The 24,847-nt window shown below is 36.2% G+C and overlaps 2 protein-coding genes across 2 annotated transcripts in view; both read left to right on the forward strand.

Annotated features, from left to right (window-relative positions):
• LOC127875434 (uncharacterized) overlaps window positions 1–24,847 on the forward strand; it is a 666,243-nt gene that overhangs the window by 457,585 nt on the left and 183,811 nt on the right. The window lies entirely within an intron of this gene.
• On the forward strand, window positions 2,272–3,555 carry LOC127875452 (putative nuclease HARBI1). Its single transcript, XM_052420513.1, has one exon. It carries the CDS (start codon window positions 2,371–2,373, stop codon window positions 3,292–3,294), a length of 924 nt encoding a protein of 307 aa, XP_052276473.1. The 5' UTR covers window positions 2,272–2,370; the 3' UTR covers window positions 3,295–3,555.

The raw sequence follows: 24,847 nt of genomic DNA on the forward strand, positions 1-24,847 counted from the left end.
GTGTTAGATTGGTAGACGATTTCCCGCAAAAGGTTATAAATCTAACCTCCTTTTGAAGATCGTTGCTTACATCTTTAACAATTGGGGCGCATTCGTAACGGATGTTCTGAAGAGATTTCACAGTGTTCTAAGGCACAGCCTTTTCGAACACAGCGGAACATGAAGTTATTAATTCAAGATGGCCGAAAGTGATAATAATATTGCCAGCTTTATCAGTCTTGCCTTGCAGGACCTTATAGACGAAGATATAGACGATGAAATGGTTTCCCGGAAGCGTAGCAGAAAGCGTGCCACCAATACGACATTTCTTGCTGCAACTTTAATAGGAACTCAGGCAATATTGTATATGTTCGTGATATGTTTAGTCTAGCTAAAACTTATGTGTAAGATAATGCAATAACGTAGTAGTCAAACTTGCTCAAAGAAACATTCCACTAATAGCAAAGTAGGCCGTTGGTGAATGTCCGCAAAAAATCCTGGATAATGATATCATCCCATATCCCGAATGGTTCTTATTAGCCTGTTTTGTCCTCTTTTATGTCTTAAAGGGGTACCAAGTTATTTTTTAGCATGTTATTGAAATATCTGTTTGTTCAGATTTTCTTGTAACAGAAAGGTGCATATACAGTACAGCCAAAGCGGAACAAACGTATTTCGCGATCCACGGCGGCAAGGCGAAACGAGTCAATGCCGCGTCAGTCGTTGAAGCGGCGTCAGTATGCGGCGGCAAGTCGCATTTCGCCGCGAAACTTCGCATCTGTCCGCCGAGGCATTCCGCGATTCGCGACATGATGCCGAGTCGATGCGCATCATGAAATAAAAAATCTGTTTAAAATTATTAGGTACATGTAGTTAACAAATTTTTAAAGAACAATTATAATAATAATTAAAATCATAATATATTTATTGTGCGCGGATTGTATTAGCATATACATGTAAGCATAGTTAATGTGTCTGGCCAATTAAGTTTGTTTCCCGCCCGTAGTGTATGTATTTCACACATAAACAAGGTCACGTAATAATGTTTTCGCACATACAAGTGGTCAAAGCTCCAGCATATGGTGGATTTATAAATTAATTGCATGTTGATTCTGCTATTATATTTTAGCTAAGAAAATTAGCAGTTTGAAGCCACATCAATAATCAAGACGGTGACGACGTATTTGTTGTTTTGATAATTATCAGCTTATTATAACTATTGTTTGAATATGCGTATATAAATACGTTTTATTTTGTTCATATTATACAGTTAATATCGCTACTTATTACCCGATAATCCCGTATATTCCAGTTTTCAAGCAAATGCTAGTAAATATTTACGAAACACAAACATTCTCGATATTTCCTTAAGTATCAAATACATTTTGGCATTTGTTACTATTTACAGAGATGATGAAATAACGTCTAATCGGGGCGTTTTTTTTTCAACTGAACACGCGATTTACGCCTGACGTGATGTTCATGTATTTATACAACACAAAATACACCTAAACTTTCCAAACGACGTTCTACATGTCTGCATAATTTTCACGCGCATTTTATGAAACAAAGGATATTTTAGCACAGTTTATTTGACGCTAGAATTTGCCAAAGGACGCGTTAGCATTAAAATTCGGAAGTGTGTTTCGGATTACAAATTTAATAATGATAATCGAACGAAATATAAACAGCTGCGCGAAATTAATTCTACGCTACACATACATGTATGTACATGTAGGTGGATATCTTTCCACTCGATCCGCCGCGTACGTATGCGGCGGATTTACTCCGCGAAAGTACGCGAGGTTAATACAGACTCGGCGTCTTTGCGCGGATCGATGCCGAATGCCACGGCGATACGCCGCGTGAACACACGATTCGGCCGCCTCGGACTAATAATCTGGCCGTGGCGTAACCGCGGATTATGTTTGTGCCGCTTTGGCTGTACTGTAGGTCACTAAGCTAGCCATTGATTAGAACGTCCTGATATTACACTAATTTTATAATAAAAAGGGAAAATAGTTAGTGGAAGAATACCTCTACAGAGGTTTTTTGGTAGCTTAATCACTGATGGAGCATTAACTTGCAGGTTATTGCTCACACAGTGACACTGGGTCAGGTTGCCACAAACTTAACATCAGTGCAGTCTTATTTTTGTATCCAATTAAGTCATTTACATTAACATCATTTTCATTGCGAATCATTACACAAATTACAAAGAAACATTGGTGATATTACAGAGGATCCATGTGGTCAATATTTATAAATTTAAAATAAATTTAAGAAAATAACTTTTTTTTCAGGGTAGGTGAAAAAAAGTCTTGAGTGAGGGGCTATGTGGAAGAAGTCGTACCTGCCTATACCGATGAGGACTTCAGAAGAATTTTTAGGATGAATCGAACAACATTTTCCTTCCTTCTGGAGCACTTGGAGACTCTACCAGAACTACAGCCATTGGGTCATGGTAGAAGAGACCCAATCAGCATCCAGAAACAGTTACTTATTACATTGTGGTATGTCGGTGGAACTGATCCTCAGAGAAAAATAGCTGATCGATTTGGAGTGTCTGAATCTACAGCTGTAGTGTGTAGGGACAAAATTATTTCCGTCTTAATAGGAATGAGACAGAACATAATAAGGTGGCCCAATGCCCAGGAATTGCAAACTGAAGAACAGTTATTTCAAAGGCGTAATGGATTTCCTGGAATAGTTGGTGCGATTGATGGGACGCACATACAGATAAAAGCACCGCGAGACCATCCCCAGAGCTATGTCAACAGAAAACACTATCATTCATTACAACTTCAGTGTGTGTGTAGACACAACATGTTGTTTAGTCATGTTTTTACTGGATATCCCGGAAGTGTGCATGATTCAAGAGTACTCCAGTTATCAGATTTATGGGAAAGTTGTCCAGATAAATGTGGTAGAAATTATCACATTCTTGGGGATGGAGGGTATCCTTTGCGAAAGTGGCTGTTGACACCATATCGTGACAATGGACACCGTACCCCCGAGCAAAACAAATACAACACCTACCATTCAAGTAACAGAGTTGTTATTGAAAGGGCTTTCGCATTATTGAAAGGTCGTTTTAGGAGACTTCACTATCTTGACACTGCATCTATTTCTACGGCAGTGAATATCATAGTGGCATGTTGTGTGTTGCACAATTTCTGCATTTTAGAGTATGATGTACTAGAGGAGAACATTGAACAGGACTTAGAAGGCCATGTTGAAAATGCAAATGTTCATTATGACCAGAATAGAGACGGAATCGATAAGAGAAATGTTATTGCCCGAAATTTGTTGTAATTACTTGTAAACTCAACGGTGTAGTTATTCTGAATACTAACATTAAAGTGACAACACTAATGAAAACAAAAGTATTTTTGTATAAAGAAATAAATTATGCATTGCTGTACTTATTGATATGGGAAAAAAGACACATTTCTCTTTTATGAGGATAATAGTTTCACTTATCATCAATAGTCTTACATACTTTGATCATATTCATTCCTAGCAATATTTTTAGTTCAGCCAAATTTTTTTTTTATTTTGGTTGCTTTACTCATCGTGTGAGGGCATCTTTAAAGCAATGTAAGAAAATTTCAATTATGTTTTTGAAGTTTTGCCATTCATTCTACTTATTTCATTTGTATTGTTCTGCATTTTTGCCAGTCTTTATTGCTGATGTGGTGCTTCATGTTTACTATGGACAATTTTTTTTTCAGACATGTCTGACAAGTTTCATGATGTCTGTGTTTCAAGATAAATGCTGGTACTGATCCAAATGATTGTGTATTTAACTTGTATTGCATTTACAAACAAATGTGCTTCATATAATAGAACTAAAGACAAATTCCTGTAAAATATATTAATTTGAGATTAAAATACTGTAAACAAAATATCAATGCTTGTTGCGTTTTAACCACTTTGTACTAATTAAAGTGTTCAAAACAATGTTTTTCAACGAATGCGTCTAATATTAAATTTGACAAGAAAAATCAAGACCAACAATTTGCAATTTTTTATTGCACTTAACATAATCATTAACACAACAATTGCACTAATAATAAGAGATCAATATTCCAACTGAAACCCAAACATAAAAAAACTGTCTGCTGAACAACAGACATTTGGGTATGAAAATGAATTAATTCCCTGCCTAGAGCAACAATTATTCAAATAAATAAAATAACAAGGGCTGTTTGTAGGCACACATGCCCCCAAACAGGCTGTCAGTTGTAGTGTCGGCCATTGTATGTGAATATGTTATGAAATATCCAGAAACCATTCTACTGTTTCTAGTCACTGTGACCTTGACCTTTGACCTAGATGAAGAAAATTAATAGGGTCATCTGTAAGCCATCACCAATGTCCCTATGAACTTTTCAGATCCCAGGCTTATGCGTTAGTTATCATCCAGAAACCATGCTATTGTTTGGAGTCACTGTGACCTTGACCTTTGACCGGAAAATCATTAGGGGTCATCTGTCAGACATGATAAATGAACTTATAAACTTTCCGGATCCCAGGCATAAGCATTTTTGAGTTATCACCCAGAAACTATTTGGTGGACAGACTGACCGACAGACATACGCAAAACAATATATGCCCTCTTCTTTGAAGGGGGGGCATAAAAATAGAAAAACAATTATAATAAACAACACATTAGAAAGGTTATCATCCTGATTTTAACACTAGAAATGATCATTCTTAAAAGCCATAAAAGTTTATTTGAAACTCAAAATACTAGTATGCAAAAGTAGAATTTGGAGAAAATATATTTGCAGTTGCTTCCTACAAACAATATCCCTATAAAAATTGCTAGAAAAAATCAATACACAGACTAGTGAAATATTCTAAGGTGTAACTTTGATAAAGGATGGAAAAATGCCCTGTAAAATTGTAAAGAAAGTTGTAAAATAAGAGTTTTCAATAGCATATATAAGATTTTTGTGACATTCGATATAGTTTATGAAGAAATCAAAACATACATCGGTTGAACTATTATGGCTTAAAGTCAAATACTTTGAAAACTGTCATAAAGCTACAAACTGAAAAATAGTCTTTGAATAAGTAAATGTTAATTGCTCAGGTGTGCAAAAATAAAGCACTTGACAAAAGACAAACTACATATCACACTTGTCGCATCCACTACTGGTGGAAAGTAAATAATGAAAATAAATAAAATCAAATTAAAACTGTACATAAATCTTTCAAAAATGTCATTTTGAAGAATAAACACAAGACAAACAGTTCCAAAATATTTAGACATTCAAACACTATTATTGGTATACATTCCTATGATGCCTGTCAGAAAATGACAGAAATGGTTTGCTTAATTACCCATACAAGTTGTGTAAAATTTTGTATCAACTGCCATGTTTTTAAATTCGTATTGTTATTGTTGGTAGAAAATCAGAAATACAACTCAAAACTTGTCCTTTTTTATGAAAGCATAAGGATTGTATTGTTGATTTAGGAAACATATTTTCATAAAGCGTTTCTCCAAAACTTAACTACTATATTAACTCTTTTCACTCAGAAGCGAAGTGAAATGCTGTGTGAACAGCATAAAACCAGAACAGCCTGCAAGTAACTCGCAGACTGTTCAGGTTTTATGCAGTTTGCTGCTCATCAGTATCTATGGATTGGAAATGAAGCATACAAATTTGAATCTAGTAAGAAAGGTCGTTACTTAAATTTAACTTTCTAGGGGACTACAAAAGCATCAAAATACGTACCTAAGTGGTAAAGGGTTAATAATAGGAAAACTGTGACAAAACCATGTGGGCACTCAAAAAGCTTGGATAATCAATTTTTAAAAACCTTAACAGTTTGATTAAATGTTTTTCTACCCAAAGGGCACTGTTTGTCCAACTTTCTGGCACAGCTGCAACAACACACCATGTGTCCACATGGAACCAAGACAACATCCCTGGCTTTGTCCATACATATCACACAATCTGAAAGAAAGAAACACAAGCTTGAAAGAAGAGCAAGGCGTATGATAAAAAACAATTTTCAGGTATCACATTCAAGGTTTTTCTTATAATATTAGCTTGATACATTAAATTAATATACTTAAGATACATATATGATTTTATGATACATAATCTATCACTATTACTGTATATACAGAAATTTACATGTCCAGTTCTTGTCAAAATTGAAAATTAATGCTTATCGCATTTAAAGCAAATCAATGCTTTGTGAGGGTATTTATCCATTATGAAAAAACATGCAAGTAATTCTATTTGATTCACAACACTCAAATGAAATATAAATTTTGTCATATTCTTGATCAGTTTAGTTTTAAAGCCCTTATTACACTATCTGAAAGTAAAACCTAATTCATTTATGCCTATTCTTGAAATTGTTTAAAAAACATTTTCAATTACACTAAGTGTTTAATTATTCCTGTTCTTCGTTGGAGCTTGGGGCGCTGATTGCTTTATCGCATCTACTAAACCCCTCATGACCTGCATCCGCTCTTCATGCCTCCTCTCTGTCCTCTCTGCCTCCTCTCTTTCTCTCTGAGCTTGGTCGACTGTAAAGCTCTGTAACATCTGCACCATTTGCTGACTACCTGAGACTTTAGACTTAGACTTTTTCGCTGGAGGTTTATTTTTGTCGCTGTCTTTTTCACTACTTGACCTTTTTTTTGTAAGTTCCATCTGGTCATCTTCACTACTTTCTTCGACTTAACTGGCAGATGACATTGTTTTTACAGGCGTCATGACGGGATCTTTTGCAAATATCTCGTCCAATTCATTTTCAAACTGGTAGGTCTTAAGACTACTACCTGATTTAGCATTGTGTGCTTTAATGTTTTTGTAGGCCCTTATTAGGGTCTTCCACCTTCCACTGACTTGTTCAGCTGAAAAATTGTAACCCTTTTCTCCCATTTCTTCCGATATCTTTTCCCACATACTTTTTTTCCTAAGTTTGCCCTGTGAAACTTTTGCCTCAAGCAACTGATAGGACCTAATCAGTAGTTGCGTTTGGGCCTTGTTCCACACCTGGTTATTGTTAGTGTCATTACCTTCTTCAGAAAACACACTTTGTGCTGGACTTTTCTGGTTTGTGACACACACATGGGTTTTGAAAACATCCATATCTGTGAAGAAACATTCACAGTCTTCACATTGGAACATGGTCTTTGAACTGCTTGTATGTTCAATCTCTTGGACAAACTTCCCTGAAGAGAGAGAGAAAATAGCAATGACAATTATAGTTGTGCGAAAAAAAAAGACAATACAGTGCCCCAGATAAGCTGCGTATCTGAGTCTTTCACCCTATTAAAATGTTTTAAGAAATACAATTTCATGCGTATTGAAAACTCAACCAAATTGAACTTTACGCAAACTCGTCAAATTTGATGCGTATGATACAATAGCTTCGATCGAAAATGCTTTGCTCATTTACGGTATTTTCTCTTTGTAATTTATTATCGTAACACGGCGACGCTTTCATTCAGCAAGCACCAGGATGACGTAGCAGGAAAACAGTCAAAGATATTCAAACACCCTGCTTAACTCAATTTTATTGTTAAATAAAGCGTCTGACCAAATTTTTACAACAACAAACATCCGTTTTCAATCTTACTTAATCCATCGCTCATTGTACATGAAGTTGTAAAGCATCTGTACTTCCAATTTATATTACAATGCGAAATAAAAATGTTTTAAAGAGGTCGAAGACATCCGTGATTGTTGCACCAAAATACCAGTCAATCACAAACTTGTTCGAACCAAAAGAAAACAAGTGCCAATAAGTGCCCAAACATTCCTGTTATCAATTTTGTTTAAATGTTTGACAGTTAAAAAGATGTCAGTTAACATCAGTTTTTTTTTTAAGTTTAAAATTTATATTATGGAATGTTTCAATGATTAAAATTTTTATGAAACATCAATTTATTTAAGTTCATTGAGAAAGTTTACAGTTGTAACCAATAATTACACGTGTGCAGTTTCAACAGAGGTAAAGTAGTAATGATATTACGGTATGCATTTTTATAATTCATTTTATCCTATTTCAAAAATGAAATCGCCCTATTGTTCAAAATCAATGGATGAAACCCCTATTTCCTAAATAATTATCTGGGGCACTGACAATACTAGAACAATAGGTCCATGAGAGCCTTATTGCTCTACTGGCTTGTGTAGTTAAAGTTTAACCATTCACTTTTTACTGACTAGAAGACTTAAATCGACATCATGCCATGACAAAAGCTCTTCTGGCACTTTGTGTCCAGTGTTGCTATAAAATTTTCTATTGTTTGATAATCAGAATTAATACTTATAAATATGTCTACGTCGTCGATTCACTAAATATTTGTGACTTGGATTTCTTTTCTTTTCACCAAAAAATCATTTGGTACATATCTGTAGATCTAAAACTAATGAAATGGAAACGAAAACAAATCCACCCTACTAATTGCATGGAACGGATCGAAACTGTTTGGGGACACAGAAATTGTTGACAGTTTATAATCATAATAATATAAATAACACAACGTTAAAGGTCTCAAAATATACGGCAATATAATATATCGTTTATTCAAATATGAGCATACCTTTCTGACACTGGTGGTCACGGGCAGACTCTAATGTGTAAAAAAAAACACTGCAATTGCACTTGTATAATATCTTCGAAGCACATGGTGACGCCATCTTTGTTCCGACTGTTCCTCCTATTTCGCGGGCACAGATTTTACATGTCCAGAACATTGTACTTAAGCGTTCGTAACAAGGAACAGCTGTGAATCACATCCAGAACACAGTTACGAGCGCACCCCATATGTCTACAATGTAGCCTAAATGAGGTCATTACACCAAGTGCGCAAGATTACCGGACACACTGACAGTTCGAAAATGAGGTGAGTCATGTTTGTTTTGAAATCAAATCGGACAGTTCCTCACTGAATTAATGACATATTTTTGTGTTAATAAGCAAAACATAATAAAATAAGATATTATATTGTCAATTAATACAAGAACATGTTTTTAAACCAATTGACCCTTTACTGCGCAAGATTACCGGACAGCATCGTATCCTCATCCTATTCCTCTTTCTTATCATCAACATCAACAACAAAATCATCATCACCATCATCATCACCACCACCACCACCATCATCATCATCATTATCATTATCCTTCTCATCCTCCTCCTCATCATCCTAATCAACATCACCTTCATCTTCATCATCATTATCATCATCATCATCAGCAGCATCATCATCATCATCTACATCACCATCATCATCATCATCATCATCATCATCATCATCATCACCACCACCACCACCACCACCACCACCATCATCATCATCATCATCATCATCATCATCACCACCACCACCACCATCATAATCATCTTCATCATCATCATCATAATCATTGTCATCATCATCATCATATTCATCATTATCATCAGCATCATCTTCATCATCGTTATATTCATCATCATCATCATCATCATCATCATCATCATCATCATCATCATCATCATCATCATCATCATCATCATCATCATCACCATGTGCATCACCATCATCATCTACATCATCATCTACATCATCATCTTCATCATCATCATCATCATCATCATCATCATCTACATCATCATCATTATTATCTTCATCATCATCATCATCACCATCATCATCAGCGTCATCTACATTATCATCAGCGTCATCTACATCATCATCATCATCATCATCATCATCATCATCTACATCATCATCATTATCTTCTTATCTTCATCATTCATCATCATCAGGACTATGTACGTGAAAGCTATGATCATATTATTTTTGTCATAAACAGAAAAATAGTTGTAATACATTATATAATGTACATACATGATGGGGAGATTAAATATTGCCATTTACTATAGACATTTGGTGTAGACCATATAACACTTGCCTGTGTTATATATTCTTTCGATAACAATTACTGTTTCAATTTCAATTCAGGTTGTATGCTGTTTGCTGCTTATCAGTATCTTAGGGTTGAAAATGAAGCATTTAAAGTTGCATCTAGTAAGATATGTCTTTATTTAAATTTAACTTGTTAAGGGAATAGCAATGCGTATCAAAGTAGTATAGGATAAACAAGAAATTGGACTCTGCATTAGTCTCAACCAAAAGTAGGTCAGTGTCAAAAGCAACATAAAATAAACAAGCAGATTCGTTGAATTGATATCCCCCGATAATCCCCCGCCTATATACTTCTGGACACAAAAGTGTTATATTTGACACTAAAAAAGCATTTTTTTGAAGATACAAAGGGCCATAACTCTGTTATTATCAGATGGTGTACAATGCCATTTGGTGTGCATCATCCTCTTATGCATATATATACTCATACCAAGTTTCAATGAAATCCGCAAAAGCACTTCCAAGATATGGCTCCGGACACAAAAGTGACGGACAGCCGGACGGACAGTGCTAAAACAATATCCCTCCGCCTCTGGCGGGGGATATATACTCGTACCAAGTTTCAATGAAATCAACCAAAGCACTTCCAAGATATGGCTCCGGACACACAAGTGCCTTTAGTAAAAAGCATTTTTTCAAGATACAAAGGGCCATAACTCTGTTTTTAACAGATGGTATACAATGCCATTTGGCCTGCATCATCCTCTTATGCATATATATACTCATACAAAGTTTCAATGAAATCTGCCAAAGCACTTCCAAGATATGGCTCCGAACACAAAAGTGCCTATAGTAAAAAGCATTTTTTCAAGATACAAAGGGCCATAACTCTGTTTTAAACAGATGGTGTACAATGCCATTTGGCGTGCATCATCCTCTTATGTATATACAGTCAATCTTGTGGATGCGACCACTTGTATTAAGCGACCTTTGTCTTATGCGACCATTTTGAAATCCCACGGAGCTTTTTCGCTATATAATGATATTGTATTAAGCGACTTTTGTCTTACGCGACCAGCGACCGCTGATTTGTGTGTATTTTGATGTCCGAATCTTGTATTAAGCGACCACTAGGAGGTAAAAGTGGTTAATCTATCGATCTTTCAGGGACAAATCCGTGTTAATTGTTTATCTAAGCCGATAAGATGTACTGTTACACCTCTGCTTTGTTTTCACAACCATTATGATTATGCTTTGTCTCGTTGACCGGTTCTGACCGGTATTGTTGTAGACTGCGTATTAATTTATTGAGTTGAACAATAGGGGAACGTATTGCGCACAGTCTACAGCTTAAATAGTTTACTATGTGGATCGTTAAGAGACAATGCCGATTTTTATCGAGTATAGATAACAGGTGCAGAAACAATGCACTGTACGCGACAAACATTTCCTGAGAAGTGCGGAAAATAAACTTTTAATCGGCAACATCTGTCGAAATCCGTACATTACCAATTTGTAATAATGCTAATTAGTAGATATTTGTAAGCCAATCACATTGTTATTTACTTAATAAATTTTCCAACCAGGTCTGATTGTTTGTTTTCAATTGACGTGTTTTAATTTTTTCAGCTCATTATGTATCATAATCGAGTTAGATTTCCTTAAGCGTACATGCAGAAATTAAAATGTCAAAACAAAAAGTGTTAACGTTGAACTAGAAAATTCGGGTTTTGGAATTGTCAAAGAGTATAAGTGCACGTAAAATCGCAGACGAGATTGGAGTCGGAAAAACCCAAATTCAGAACATTCTTAAGCGTAAAGCCGAGGTGCTTGAAGACGTGGAAAATAATGTGTCAGGTTAAAAAAAACGCGCAATATAGAAACGGAAAGAGAAATACATGTGATAATATATCATAGCTTTTGGCTTCTGACATTTATTTCTAGTTTTAGCTGTACACATGTATATGTAGACTGTTACACATTTTTAGCAAAATTCTTTGTTCTTAGGAAAAATATTTCCTTGTCTATGTTGTTTTTGCAAATAAATATGTACACACAATTGATTTATAATAAATGATAATTTATAATAAGTGAAAAATAAAACACATTATTAGTAAAATATTGTTTATGTATTGTGTTTATATTCATTTTACTATAAAAGTTAAAATCATTGTGGATAAAAGAGATAATCCTTCATATAGATTAAAATTGAGGGTAAGCATTCTTCCAGAATGGCCTTTTGTATTCAAAGACCGTTTTATTAAGAGACCACTTTTGATTACTCCCTTGAGTGGTCTCTTAATACAAGATTGACTCATACCAAGTTTCAATGAAATCCGCCAAAGCACTTCCAAGATATGGCTCCGGACACAAAAGTGCCTATAGTAAAAAGCATTTTTTCAAGATACAAAGGGCCAAACTCTGTTTTAAACAGATGGTGTTCAATGCCATTTGGCGTGCATCATCCTCTTATGCATCTATATACTCATACCAAGTTTCAATGAAATCCGCTAAAGCACTTCCAAGATATGGCTCCGGACATAAAAGTGCCGGACGGACGGACAGTCGGACGGACAACGCCAAAAAAATATCCCTCCGCCTCTGGCGGGGGATAATTAAGTATGCTTGATGTGAGTGTTTTGATAATGCTCAATAACAGCATCTGTGCAAGTATGAAAGCTTTGTATGAACATTATTGATATTATATGGAATGTATCATTTTGTGCTCACCATGAAGAGATGAAAGGGTGGGTCAAGCAATAATGTATGTACTAATACACCATCAGTCAATGCCAGGCCACACACAATATTGAAGGATTGTGTCTGCTCTTAAATATGTTAATGTTAGTACTAGACACACTTTGGTGTCACTAGTTTGATAAATGGAAATAACCACTTGTGAAGAGCGACAAGCAGATCTTGTTGATTGAAGGGCAAAATTACTTAAATGTTGACTATGGAGAATAGATAGCTAAGTATTGCTTTTAAGAACATCCTAGTTCATGCATACAACTACAACCCTGTTTTCAGAAAACACAAGTTGAATGCAACATTCATGCTTACAAGAAAAGCCTCGTTACATGTAGGCAACATTAATGTTATAAAATTATCTACAATAATATAACATGTTTGTGTACTTGAATACAATCAAATTTAGGATGTTTCGTATCAGTTGTTTATATTTGTATGACAGAGAAGTTTTGCCTATCTGCTTCAGATGTATTTTTTGGTTGTTAAAAACAATAAACCAAATGGAAATTTAATGAAATAGTGATGGTAAATGGCATGTATTTATTTACAAAAATAAGGTCTATGCCCTGCAATTGTGTCTTCCAAGCACTTAAGTAATATATCAAAGGGAAGATAAAATGCTGCCATTTGAAAAACTCGGATATCAATAAAAACAGAAAATTCATGAAAAATCAAATGCATACATCACTGTTAAAACTGATTTCTTGGTCAAGGTATGAATGGCCATGATTTAGTTGTAAAATGCAGAGAACACATAGCCCTGATTTTTAGCATAGGTGCGTTTACGCACCTATGCTTATGGTATATACCACATTTCGAAAATCCACATCGATCGGTCCCCTTTATGAAGCCTTACCTGATCAAAAATCAGACGAAATATCTATTTAATTTAGTATATGGTCATTCTTACAATTTTTTTTTGGAAACGTTTTTCTAACGTTTTCTTCCAAGAATATTGCTGACACCGTTTTTAGTGAATTTTTCTAAGACCGTTTTATGTCAAAAAATCTTCTTATAACCTAAAACAAATTTCGTTCGTAAAACAATTCTATCTGCAATATAAATCTCAATCTCCTACGCAGTGGCCTCCCTTATACTAGAAGTTACTGACCGGGCGAAGCAAGGGAAGTAACTGCTGTGAGGAGTTTCTATAAAAATCTGCATTCAGAAATCTGTATTCAGAACTCAATCTGTTGTGCACGTCTGCATCTAACGCTTACCACAAGTTTTACGACAAATTCTTGACGCAGACAAATAGGGTAGCGTCTATTTTCATTTGTGAAAACAATAGTTCGATACAGATCTGTCCGTGCTTAAATTTTGAAAGGCTTGGGTAATTATTTTTCATAAGCGTTTCAAACACTGATGTAAATGGAAAGATTATCTATTTAAATAGTAGGTAATTGTTTGAAATTATTGATTTGAGAAATTCGCGTATGGCGATATCGAACTACATTATACCGCGTGACGCCATTCTTCCCTGTATCTTGCACCTATGCTTTTAACGCCATCGGCGCTCTCGTTGTATTATGCAGCAAACACATTGACCTGATAGTATGATGCAGCAAACACATTTATCTGATTGTGGTTTGATGCAGCAAATACATCGGTCTGATTGTTGTATTACATGTATGCAGCAAACACATTGATCTCGTTGTTGCATTATGCATATAACACATTGACCTGAATGTTGTATTATGCAGTAAACACATTGATCCGATTGTATTATGCAGCAAACATGTTTATCTGATTGTTGTATTATGCAGCAACACAATCAGTTTGTTGTATTATGCTGCTGAGCAAGCACATTTACTTGATTGGTGCATTATGCAGCTAACGCATTGACCTGATTGCGTTATATTATGCAGCCAACACATTGACCTGATTGTTGCATTATGAAGCAAACACATTGACCTGACTTAGTTGTATTATGCAGTGAACACAGTGACCTGATTTAGTTGTATTATGCAGTGAACACAGAGACCTCATTAAGTTATATTATGCAGAAAACACATTAACCTGATTTAGTTGTACATGTCAGGGTTTTTTTCCTTCTTTGATACCCGCCGAAAAGTGGCCCTTTCCCCTTGGATTTTTTCTTCCCCTCAGCTGGTAAATTTTCCCTAGATTTCATTTACCCCTAAAAAAAAAAAATTGTTTTTTTTGTTTTTACCTTTTAATATATAGGTTAACCTGATCCACTGTAGAAAATAGAAAAAAATTTGCATAATTAAATTTTCCATTGCCTTCAATTTGTTTTAAAAACAGTAAAATATGTTAAATTGATTATTTTAGACGTTCCTTACTTTCCCACAAATCTGGCTTTTCGCAAGATTTTTTCCCCAAAATTCAACATTTCCCGTGATTTTTGTCCCCTCAAAAAAGGCCAGGGGACCGTTTCAATAAGATATCGTATTGTAAATATAATGATATCGTACTCGGGTAGTTGCGATTTGATTTACGATTCTCGTAAACCGTTTCAATAACCCCCTCGTAAATGTCCTCGTAAATCGCTCTCGCAATCTACGATTTCTTTATTGTACATTCGGTTTTCTTTGGGGTTATATTCAAACTGTCAACATCCGGTAGGGTGTTTACACCGTGTTGTTTTCGTAATGTGTTGCGAATATTTGAGAAAAAGCACATATAACAAACATTGAACAAAGGGCTCACACGGGATCAATAGACGATTTATTGCATAAATCAATCTTTCGTACCGTGTTACAGTGGAATAGTGTTGTTTTTCACTGTGTGCAAAGTCCATGAACTCACTGGAATTGTTACTAACGTCGTTAGTGGAAATGGAATTTGGAAATGTCTAATCATCATGCTGAATTATCAACAGCATCATTTCTGTGGAACACTGCGATATGCCTTATATAAGTGTTTCATAGTTATTGTGCTTTTAAATTAGTTCACTATCTGCCAAGATTGGAATGGTACTTGTATACAGGTAAAATAAGTAATTGTGCAGTGTTTATTTTACTAACATATTGTAGTGAAATAAGGTCACTTCCAACAGCCTTGCTGTTGGGCTAGCTCTTTAGCGACGCGGTTAAAGTGTCTGACTACCACGCTGGAGGTCGTGGGTTCTATGCCCGGCTTGAGCTCAGAATTTTCACATTAATGGCGACGAGGCAAAAAACGAACTGTGATTGTGAATGCGGGACTGGGTCTGAGCTGTTTAATGGTTTCTGGGAGGGCCATGCAGATGCAAGACATGCTGTAGCGAGCGTGTCTGGGCCTTGAAACATTAAAAGGGGGAGGAGTGTAGTGAAATAAGGTCACTAAGGCTGTTGGGCTAGCTCTTTAGCAACGCGGTTAAAGTGTCTGACTACCACTCTTGAGGTCGTGGGTTCAATCCCCGGCTTTTGCTCAGTATTTTCACATTAATATCATACACTTTCACATATAAATATTTATTTAACTCTTTGTATTAAAGCTTGATTCCTGAAAAAGTATGATGCTTATCAAGACACTGGAGTCTATTTCCCGAGTAGAACCAATACTTTGTGTCTTCAGAGATGATCTTGAGGACCCTCCCTCATTGCCAGTGGGGATCAAAGTGAGACCTTCTGATAAAAGTAGCTAGACAGACACTATAATTATGTAATATTCCAGGGCAACCTTTTTACCCAAGGTATTGTCATAGCCAGCTCGTCGCCCGCCGTCTACCTTTCGCATCGTGCTAAAACTTTGACATTTTGCTCTAAAATCAAAGTGCTTCCACCTGCAACTTTTTAACTTCATATGTAGATGCACCTTGATGAGTTCTACATGCCATACCCATTTTTGGGTAACAAGGTCTAAGGTCACTGTGACCTTAAAAAAATCTGACAAGCTTTAATTTATTCAAAAGTGCATATAATCATTGATGATTCTGTAATACATGTAGTTACACATTAAAACAGCTAAAATATGTGTTACTAATTTTTTTACTTTATAAAACATGGTTTATCTCCATGCACATCCAACTCTCTCAGTAACGCTCGATTGGTCATTGTCGGCTCGGGTACTTCTTACATTAACCTTGGGTACTCTTAAGTATACTTAAATGTACCCCGGGTCACCGATTACCCTAAAACGATATTGCTTATCTTCAACAAACTAATCTTTAAAAACAAACTGTATCAACATGATTTTGAGTAAGAGTTTTGATAATATAGAGGCCATTGTACAGAAAATTTGACATGAATGTGAACATAATAAAAAAAAAAAAAAAGCAGACAACAACCGATTTAGCGATAAAGTTCCCGTGTATGTTTTAGTATATTTACCCACGAATAACATGCGCATCTCCTCAAGGTAGTTAAGCTTCCCATAAAGCTTCATTGAATTCTAGTCAGTAGTTGGGGAGAAATAGCCCGGACAAGAATTGTACTATATGTACAGTTTATAGAAAATTTCAAAGGGCCATAACTCTGTGAGAAATCATCCGACCATAAACGGCTGATAAAATGCACATCTCCTGTTGGTAGTGAAGCTTCCCATAAAGTTTCATTGAATTCCCGTAATAAATTGCTGAGAAATAGCTCGGGCAAGAATTGCACTATATGTACAATGGAAAATTTCAAAGGGCCATAACTCTGTGAAAAATCATCTGACGAGAATCGGCTGATAATATGCACATCTCCTCTTGGAAGTGAAGCTTCCCATAAAGTGTCATTGAATTCCAATCATCAGTTGCTGAGAAATAGGCTGGACAAGAATTGCACTATATGTACAGTAAATGGAGAATTTCAAAGGGTCATAACTCTGTGAAAAATCATCCGACCATAACAGGCTGATAATATGCACATCTCCTGTCGGTAGTGAAGCTTCCATACTGTTTAATTGAATTCCCGTAATAAGTTGCTGAGAAATAGGGGACAAGAATTGCACTATATGTACAATGGAAAATTTCAAACGGCCATAACTCTGTGAAAAATCATCCAACGAGAACCAGCTGATAATATGCACATCTCCTCTTGAAAGCTTTCCATAAGGTTTCATAGAATTTCAGTCATTAGTTGCTGAGAAATAGCCCGTACAAGAATTGCACTTTATGTACAGTTAATGGAAAATCATCCGACCAGAACTGGCTGATAATATGCACATCTCCTCTTGGTAGTGAAGCTTCCCATAAAGTTTCATTGAATTCCGGTCATTAATTGCTGAGAAATAGCTCGGACAAAAATTGTGCATGGACGGACGGACACAAGCAAGGATGCACGCACGCACGGACAAAGTGGCAACTATATACAATAAAAATTGTGAGAAATTTAGTCACAAACTCTTCTTAATTTTACAAAACATTTTGTCACATACTTGTAGAGATTGGAAAATGATGTTTTAATGCATAGGTATAGTGAAATATTATCATATTTTCATTTAAAAAGCTGGATGTATTTTCTTTAAAAAAAATAAGGTCATACATAATCTGATCAACAAACTTCTGAAAGGTTAACTGTATTGTTAATGATCCATAGTTAATACTTTTGACAAACATTAAAATGTGTGTCTATGTGATGTCTGTTGTTTAGCTAGACACATTAGTTATACATAGACACATTAGTTATACATTAAATTTTAGTTATATTGTGAGAAATGTAAGCCATGTTATGTTGTCCAAGTTTAAACCCTTTGTCAATAACAATTGTGCTATGGCACATGCCCGCAGGATTCCCTAAAATGTCTGAAATTTTAATGCATTTCATGAAAATGCAATTTTATCAATTTGAAAAGAAAGATTAAAACAATATTTAAACTTATAAATGGATAAGACTACAAATCAACTCCAGATTGCTGCACTTGTCTCGATATCGGTCATCACTACATTACTCATGTGTTTTCACTTTCGTCACATGATCTTTCTTATTTAAGTTATTTCCGTTGTAAAAGTGCATGCTTTAATCTTACTGTGATTTCTTTAAAGTGAATCGAAACTGACTTTCTTAAACTAAGGATCTCAATTTTTACTATACAGTTTAGACATAGTCTTATGCAATGGTGATGTTTATAAGCCGAGTTTGCGTTACAACACTGGTTTCACGAGTTTCATACTTTAGATTCCTTAACAACAAGCTAATTCGTTGAATCCATATCCCCCGCCTTCTCATTTATATCTATACACCTATGAGGTATCATGTTGTAAAATTATAGTGTCTGAGATATATCCCTAACAAGTTAGTGACAGACAAACGGATGGACGGTCTGATGCCAAATGCCAAAACTATATCCCTACGCCTTTGGCATTTAAACAAGCATAACCCATTATCTGAGTAGTTAACACAATTTGCAAAACAAGAGCACCGCAAAACGGGTGCCATGCTCGGCTGCGGGTTGACAGTTTGGAATAAATGAAAGCGTGTCAGATTTTGTTTAAAGGTCACAGTGACCTTGAACTTTTACATAGTGACCTTAAAATGGGTGTGACATGCAGAACTCATCAAGGTGCAGCTAAATGTGAAGTTTTAAAGTTGAAGGTGGAATCACTTTGATTTTTGAGCCAATGTGCAAGACCTTGACAAAATGTGAAGGTTTGCGGACGGCGGACGACGACGGACACGACGATGACGAGCTGGCTATGACAATACCTAGGATTTTCTCCAAAAACAGCCGAGCTAATTAGCAATAAAAACAAAAAACAGCAACACATACATTACTTTAGAATATAAAATGTTTGTTTTTGACAGTGTTGAGCTTATAAGGTCCTTTCCAAACAGTTAAGAAAGGCTTTTTTTGTCAACTTATGTCAATATATTGGATTTGTGAAATGCTTGCATCAAAATTGTGACATGGCTGACATAGACCACACTGAAGCAAGGAAAAAAAGCCTTCACTATTTATAGGTTTTGCTTGCAGAAATATAGCTCCATGATTTATTGCAGTATAACCACATGATTTATCGCAAATCACACTTTAATTTCATACTCTGTCTACAAAAAATAGGTTGAATGATAATTAATTAATGCAAAATTAAAAATGATTATGTCAATTGCAGTGGAAATGCAAACTTGTTAACATTCACTTAATACTACAATTTGAACCAACACATTTGCTCAAGCCATTTATGTCTGCCAATTACAAATAATTGCAAAGTATCTTGTGGAGCTTGTTTAAAATTGCATAAGAGTACGAATTGAATCTTCTAAAAACAAACCTCTTTAATCAATGATGGGTAATACTAAAAATACTTTTCCAAGTAATTAGTAACAATGAAATCATTGTTTAGTTAAGTGTGTCTTTCAGTTTCAGTGTACAATTTGTCATTATGAATAGACTTGCAAGCCTAAAATCTTCCTTGTTACTGAGAACACTGATTGTTATTAACTAGAGGTTGAAGTGTTCGTTCTTGACTCTGTATTGAACCATTAAATCACAATGTACCATGCTGGTCTTCAGACTGAAATCGAAAAAATAAAATAAAAATGCCTACACAAAAGAGAAAAAATGTGGAAAATACAAATTACAAAACAATTAGTAAATAAAGAATCCATACAAGTGATTATACAATACTCTAAGTATGTATGTGTTTCTTGTAGCCCATATCATACAGAACTGTCACAGACACTGACCCCCATGACACATATTTGGACACAGTCAAATTTAATCTAATTAAAATATTAATAAAAAATCCTCTTTATATACTAACTACATGTACTTAAGCAAAATATTACAAAGTGTCATAATTTTTTGAAGCACGCATATATTTCTCAACACATGACAAATAACAAACAGACATAAGTTTGCAAAAATTGATTGCAAAAAACGACTCCCTTGAGAATCTTTTTTCATGATCTTTCTTAGGCTGCTGAGTGAAATTTGTCAAGCATTTAGTAAAAAAAAATATTTCAAGTTATTATATACTGAAGCACTCTCTCCTAGGTGGTTCCCATTAGCATCTGCTATGGCATTAGGCTCACTTCTGTTGGTGAAGTTCTTGAAGGCTGTATGCCTTTTTACTGCTGCCCGTGGTAATCGTGTTGTCAATGTTGTTACACTGCCCATCATTCCACTTCTCTTTGGCCTATTTCATCTGATAAAGCAAGGCAGAGATGCAGAACTTGCCACATGATCTGGTAGGAGAAGAGCAGGCCCGTGGGATGGATCCAGGCTCTGGTCATCACCATACCAAACAAGGGCAACTTTAAGATATGCCAGAATTATCCAGCATCAGCCTCCTCATCCATCCAAGCATAGTCATATTAGGCATCATTCTCAAGCAATTGAAAGCAAAACAAACCGCTGGCAGAAGAGAATTATACTGTCAGGTCTGGGCAGTGTGACATGATGGCCTATGGCAGATTCAGGGGGGGGGGGGAAATTGTCAAATGTTGTTGCAAGTCATCCAAGAACTCTACGTAAACGCCAACAACACAGTACTTCTCAATTGATAGATTGGTGACTTCTTCAGAATACAGTGGACGTCCGACATGTATGTCTGCTCTGGACCGTCTTGTTTAACGTTTTCCTAAAGAAGATAATACAGGAGACCCTGAAAGACCACTACAGCCCAATCTTCGTTGATGGAATAACCATTTACAACTTGAGATTTGCTGATTACATTCGCCTTATTGGTGGAACTAGCAGTGAGCTCCAAGACCTTACCAATAGACTCTTTGCAAGAGCAAAACAGATAGAGGTCATCATTGAAATGTTTGATACCATAATGAACAGCACGAACAACACCAGTGCAGTTAGCACCATATCAATGAACATGTACACAAATGACCAAGGACCCTAAAAATCTTGCAAATCTGTGTGAATTGACAGTTTGACGTAATCAAAGAAAAGCCGCTTCCTGTCTAAAGGCATAACTTACTCAAGTAAACACGTTCAATGAATGCATAAGGAATGGTTTTAAATGTGCCTTTTCACAGATTTTGGCATTTTTTAACTTATTCATTACATTAAATGCTTTATATCGATAAATGTAAACATTGGATCATAAAAGCTCCAGTAAAAAATCAAGAATAAAATTAAAAAAAGGAAAAGAACATTGCCCGGACCAGGTTTCGAACCAGTGACCCCTGGAGTCCTGCCAGAGTCCTGAAGTAAAAACTCTTTAGCCTACTGAGCTATTCCGCTGAGTACACTTACTTGACGTATTTTATACCTTATATAAGCAATCTTCGTAGTTTCACAAAATTTAACGACAAAAACAGAACTCTCCAAATTATTCAATCGTTTCGGGTTGCAACGCTTTATAATTTTTAGGTTTTAAAATCGTTAAAAGATGCATATAATGGCTATATTAGACCATGGTAAATGTTCAGTATTACTGTTTCCTCACAAATATCATAACTAAAACGAAAATTTGCGAATCTGAAACAATTTTTTTCAATTTTGTCAATTTACCGAAGCGTGAAAAGATCCCTTTAATTGTCGGAACAAAGTCAATTCTCTGCTCGCTAATGCATTTATTTTCTCTTTGAAGTTAGGTTATTCCAATTATTGCTAAAAGAAGGTGGTAACTATTGAGTTGATAGTTGCATTTAATATTCACAGTTGTATTCTTGTTGCGTCGACATTCAAAACAATGTTTACCGGTAATTATGGACCAAATCGGCATAGTGACATTCACACATGTTAATCTCTTTTGTCAAAACACCGCAGACAGCAGTCTACACAATAGGTCAGTAGACAAGCTATGCGTGTTTTCATAACGTCAAACACTTAAAATCCAGTTCCGCCCAGATGTATGATTTGAAATTATTTTAGAGGAAATATCAACTTATTCGCGATATAATTTTGGTAAAAAATACCAAAGAAACTTTAAACCCAAATCAACAAAATTCAATGTTCTCTGCGCTATAAAGTTTGTATCAAAAAAATCAATACATGCAGGTATAAGGAGTATACCTTGTACATTGCAGCATAATTTTCGCGCGCTTTTGTCGGGAAATATACATGATGACTTTATATTGGAAGCATTTGTAACCGTCGTGTTAACATTAAAAATCGTAGTGTGTTTCGGATTACTAATTATTATTCTCATTTTGAAATTTTACGGAACATTTATTCTTGTCTTATATGTGTTATGATTTAAATATTAATTTGTCAAATGTCTTTTATTCATTCATATTGTAGACGTACCTGTGAATTAAAAAACATAATTTTTATACGTATTAATTTTTTATACAATTATCTTTTTTATACATGTACTACAGTATTTAAACAATTTATTTTAACAATGTTTTTATTTTTTGGCATGCCCAGTAGCACACTGCTAACGTGGCGTTGCGCGGCGGTCACTGATAAGAACGGAAATTGTCTGCATTTACCGACTAGGCTAAAGTAATACACGCCGCGGGAATTAGCGAACACGGCGTAACGCCGAGCGTTTTATCGAGTTCACCTCGCTCTCTCAACGCCGCGTGAACACTCGCTAGCAGAAAAAAAACCGCGGAGGGATCGCGTTTTTGGGGGAAAACGCGTGGAGTGTACTATAATATGTACTTTGACTGCCTCTGCTTTGTTGGCATTGTTCAGTTTCAGTCAAATCTAATGAAGTGGTCTTCGGTAATGCGCTTCTTCTTTAACTTATTTAACTTCAGCTTGATGATGTCGAGGACTAACTTACTAAATCATGGTCACTACTAATGTTTGCTTGCCTGTTTATTTAAACCAGTATGTAAGTACAGTTAATGATATACATGAAACTGTTGTTGTTACTTTGCATTGCCTAAATACAACAATGTGTTCAATTTTATTTGCGGTCAATGGTCTTAATGCATACAATAATGGAAACAATCTAGGTCAAAACATTTGGACAGCTACAATAAAACAAGAGGGTTAACACACATCCTTGTTGACTGAGAGTACACTGGGAGAGTGGTTTGCTTGGAATAGCAGTTCATTAAGATTGCATGGTATTTCTGAATAAGTTCCTCTTGATTGACTTCATAGAAATACATTTTAAATGTAATTTACTAGTACCACACATCTTTCCCTCTCACTGTCATGTCATGTTAAAGATACATACTTATGTGAACTGGAAACCAAGTATAGAAATGTTGAAGTTAGCTGGTATGGTGGTGGTAGTGAAATTTGTCGGAAGCACCACTGTTAAGCATGAATATGTTTTAAAATTATTTACAATTAAGATAACAGCATGCTTTGCACAAGAAACAGCCTTTAAGATCAGGGCTTTTTTCCTTCTTAGAGACGGCCATTTCACAATTTTGACATGGACATTTGACAAATCTAGTAAGGCCACATTACTTGATGACAAAATATGTGCCCCCTACTGCGCCTTGAAGCCGCACTGCAGCTATTTTTAAAAACAAGATTACATTTTAAATGTTAAGGTCACAGTGACCTTGACCTTTGACCTAGTGACCTCAAACCATGTTTGATTGTAGATCTCCATGAGATGCATGCACATTTGAAGTTTAAAGAACATAGATCAAAGAGTTTTCATTTCATGAGCAAGGTTAAAGGTTTGGGACAGAGAGACACACCTACAATGACAGACAGGCAGGCAGGCGGGCGGGCGGGCAGGAGGGTATTCGGGCGGACGGGCGGGCGGGCAGGAGGGTATTCGGGCGGACGGGCGGGCGGGCAGGCAGGCAGGCAGGCAGACAAGACAAGACAAGACAGGCAGGCAGGACAAGACAAGACAAGACAAGACAAGACAAGACAAGACAAGACTAGGCAGGCAGGCAGGCAGGCAGGCAGGCAGGCAGGCAGGCAGGCAGGCAGGCAGGCAGGCAGGCAGGCAGGCAGGCAGGCAGGCAGGCAGGCAGGCAGGCAGGCAGGCAGGCAGGCAGGCAGGCAGGCAGGCAGGCAGGCAGGCAGGCAGGCAGGCAGGCAGGCAGGCAGGCAGGCAGGCAGGCAGGCAGGCAGGCAGGCAGGCAGGCAGGCAGGCAGGCAGGCAGGCAGGCAGACAGACAGACAGACAGACAGACAGACAGACAGACAGACAGACAGACAGACAGACAGACAGACAGACAGACAGACAGACAGACAGACAATTTTTTCACAATGTGCAGGGCCAAGGCAGCTTTACAAAATCAGGAAAAAACAAGGGTTGTTTGTAAAACATTCATGCCCCCCATATGGGCTCTCCGTTGTAGTGACAGCCATTGTGTGAGTATGTTTTTGTCACTGTCACCTTGACCTTTGACCTAGTGACCTGAAAATCAATAGGGGTCATCTGCAAATCATGATCAATCTACCTATTAAGTTTCATGATGCTAGGAATAAGCCTTCTTTAGTTATCATCCGGAAACCATTTTACTA

This window comes from Dreissena polymorpha, chromosome 1, assembly GCF_020536995.1.
Source record: "Dreissena polymorpha isolate Duluth1 chromosome 1, UMN_Dpol_1.0, whole genome shotgun sequence".
Lineage (NCBI taxonomy): Eukaryota > Metazoa > Mollusca > Bivalvia > Myida > Dreissenidae > Dreissena > Dreissena polymorpha.

Coding starts and splice junctions, on each gene's coding strand:
- LOC127875452 (XM_052420513.1), top strand. CDS start 2,371: ATGAATCGAACAACATTTTCCTTCCTTCTGGAGCACTTGGAGACTCTA.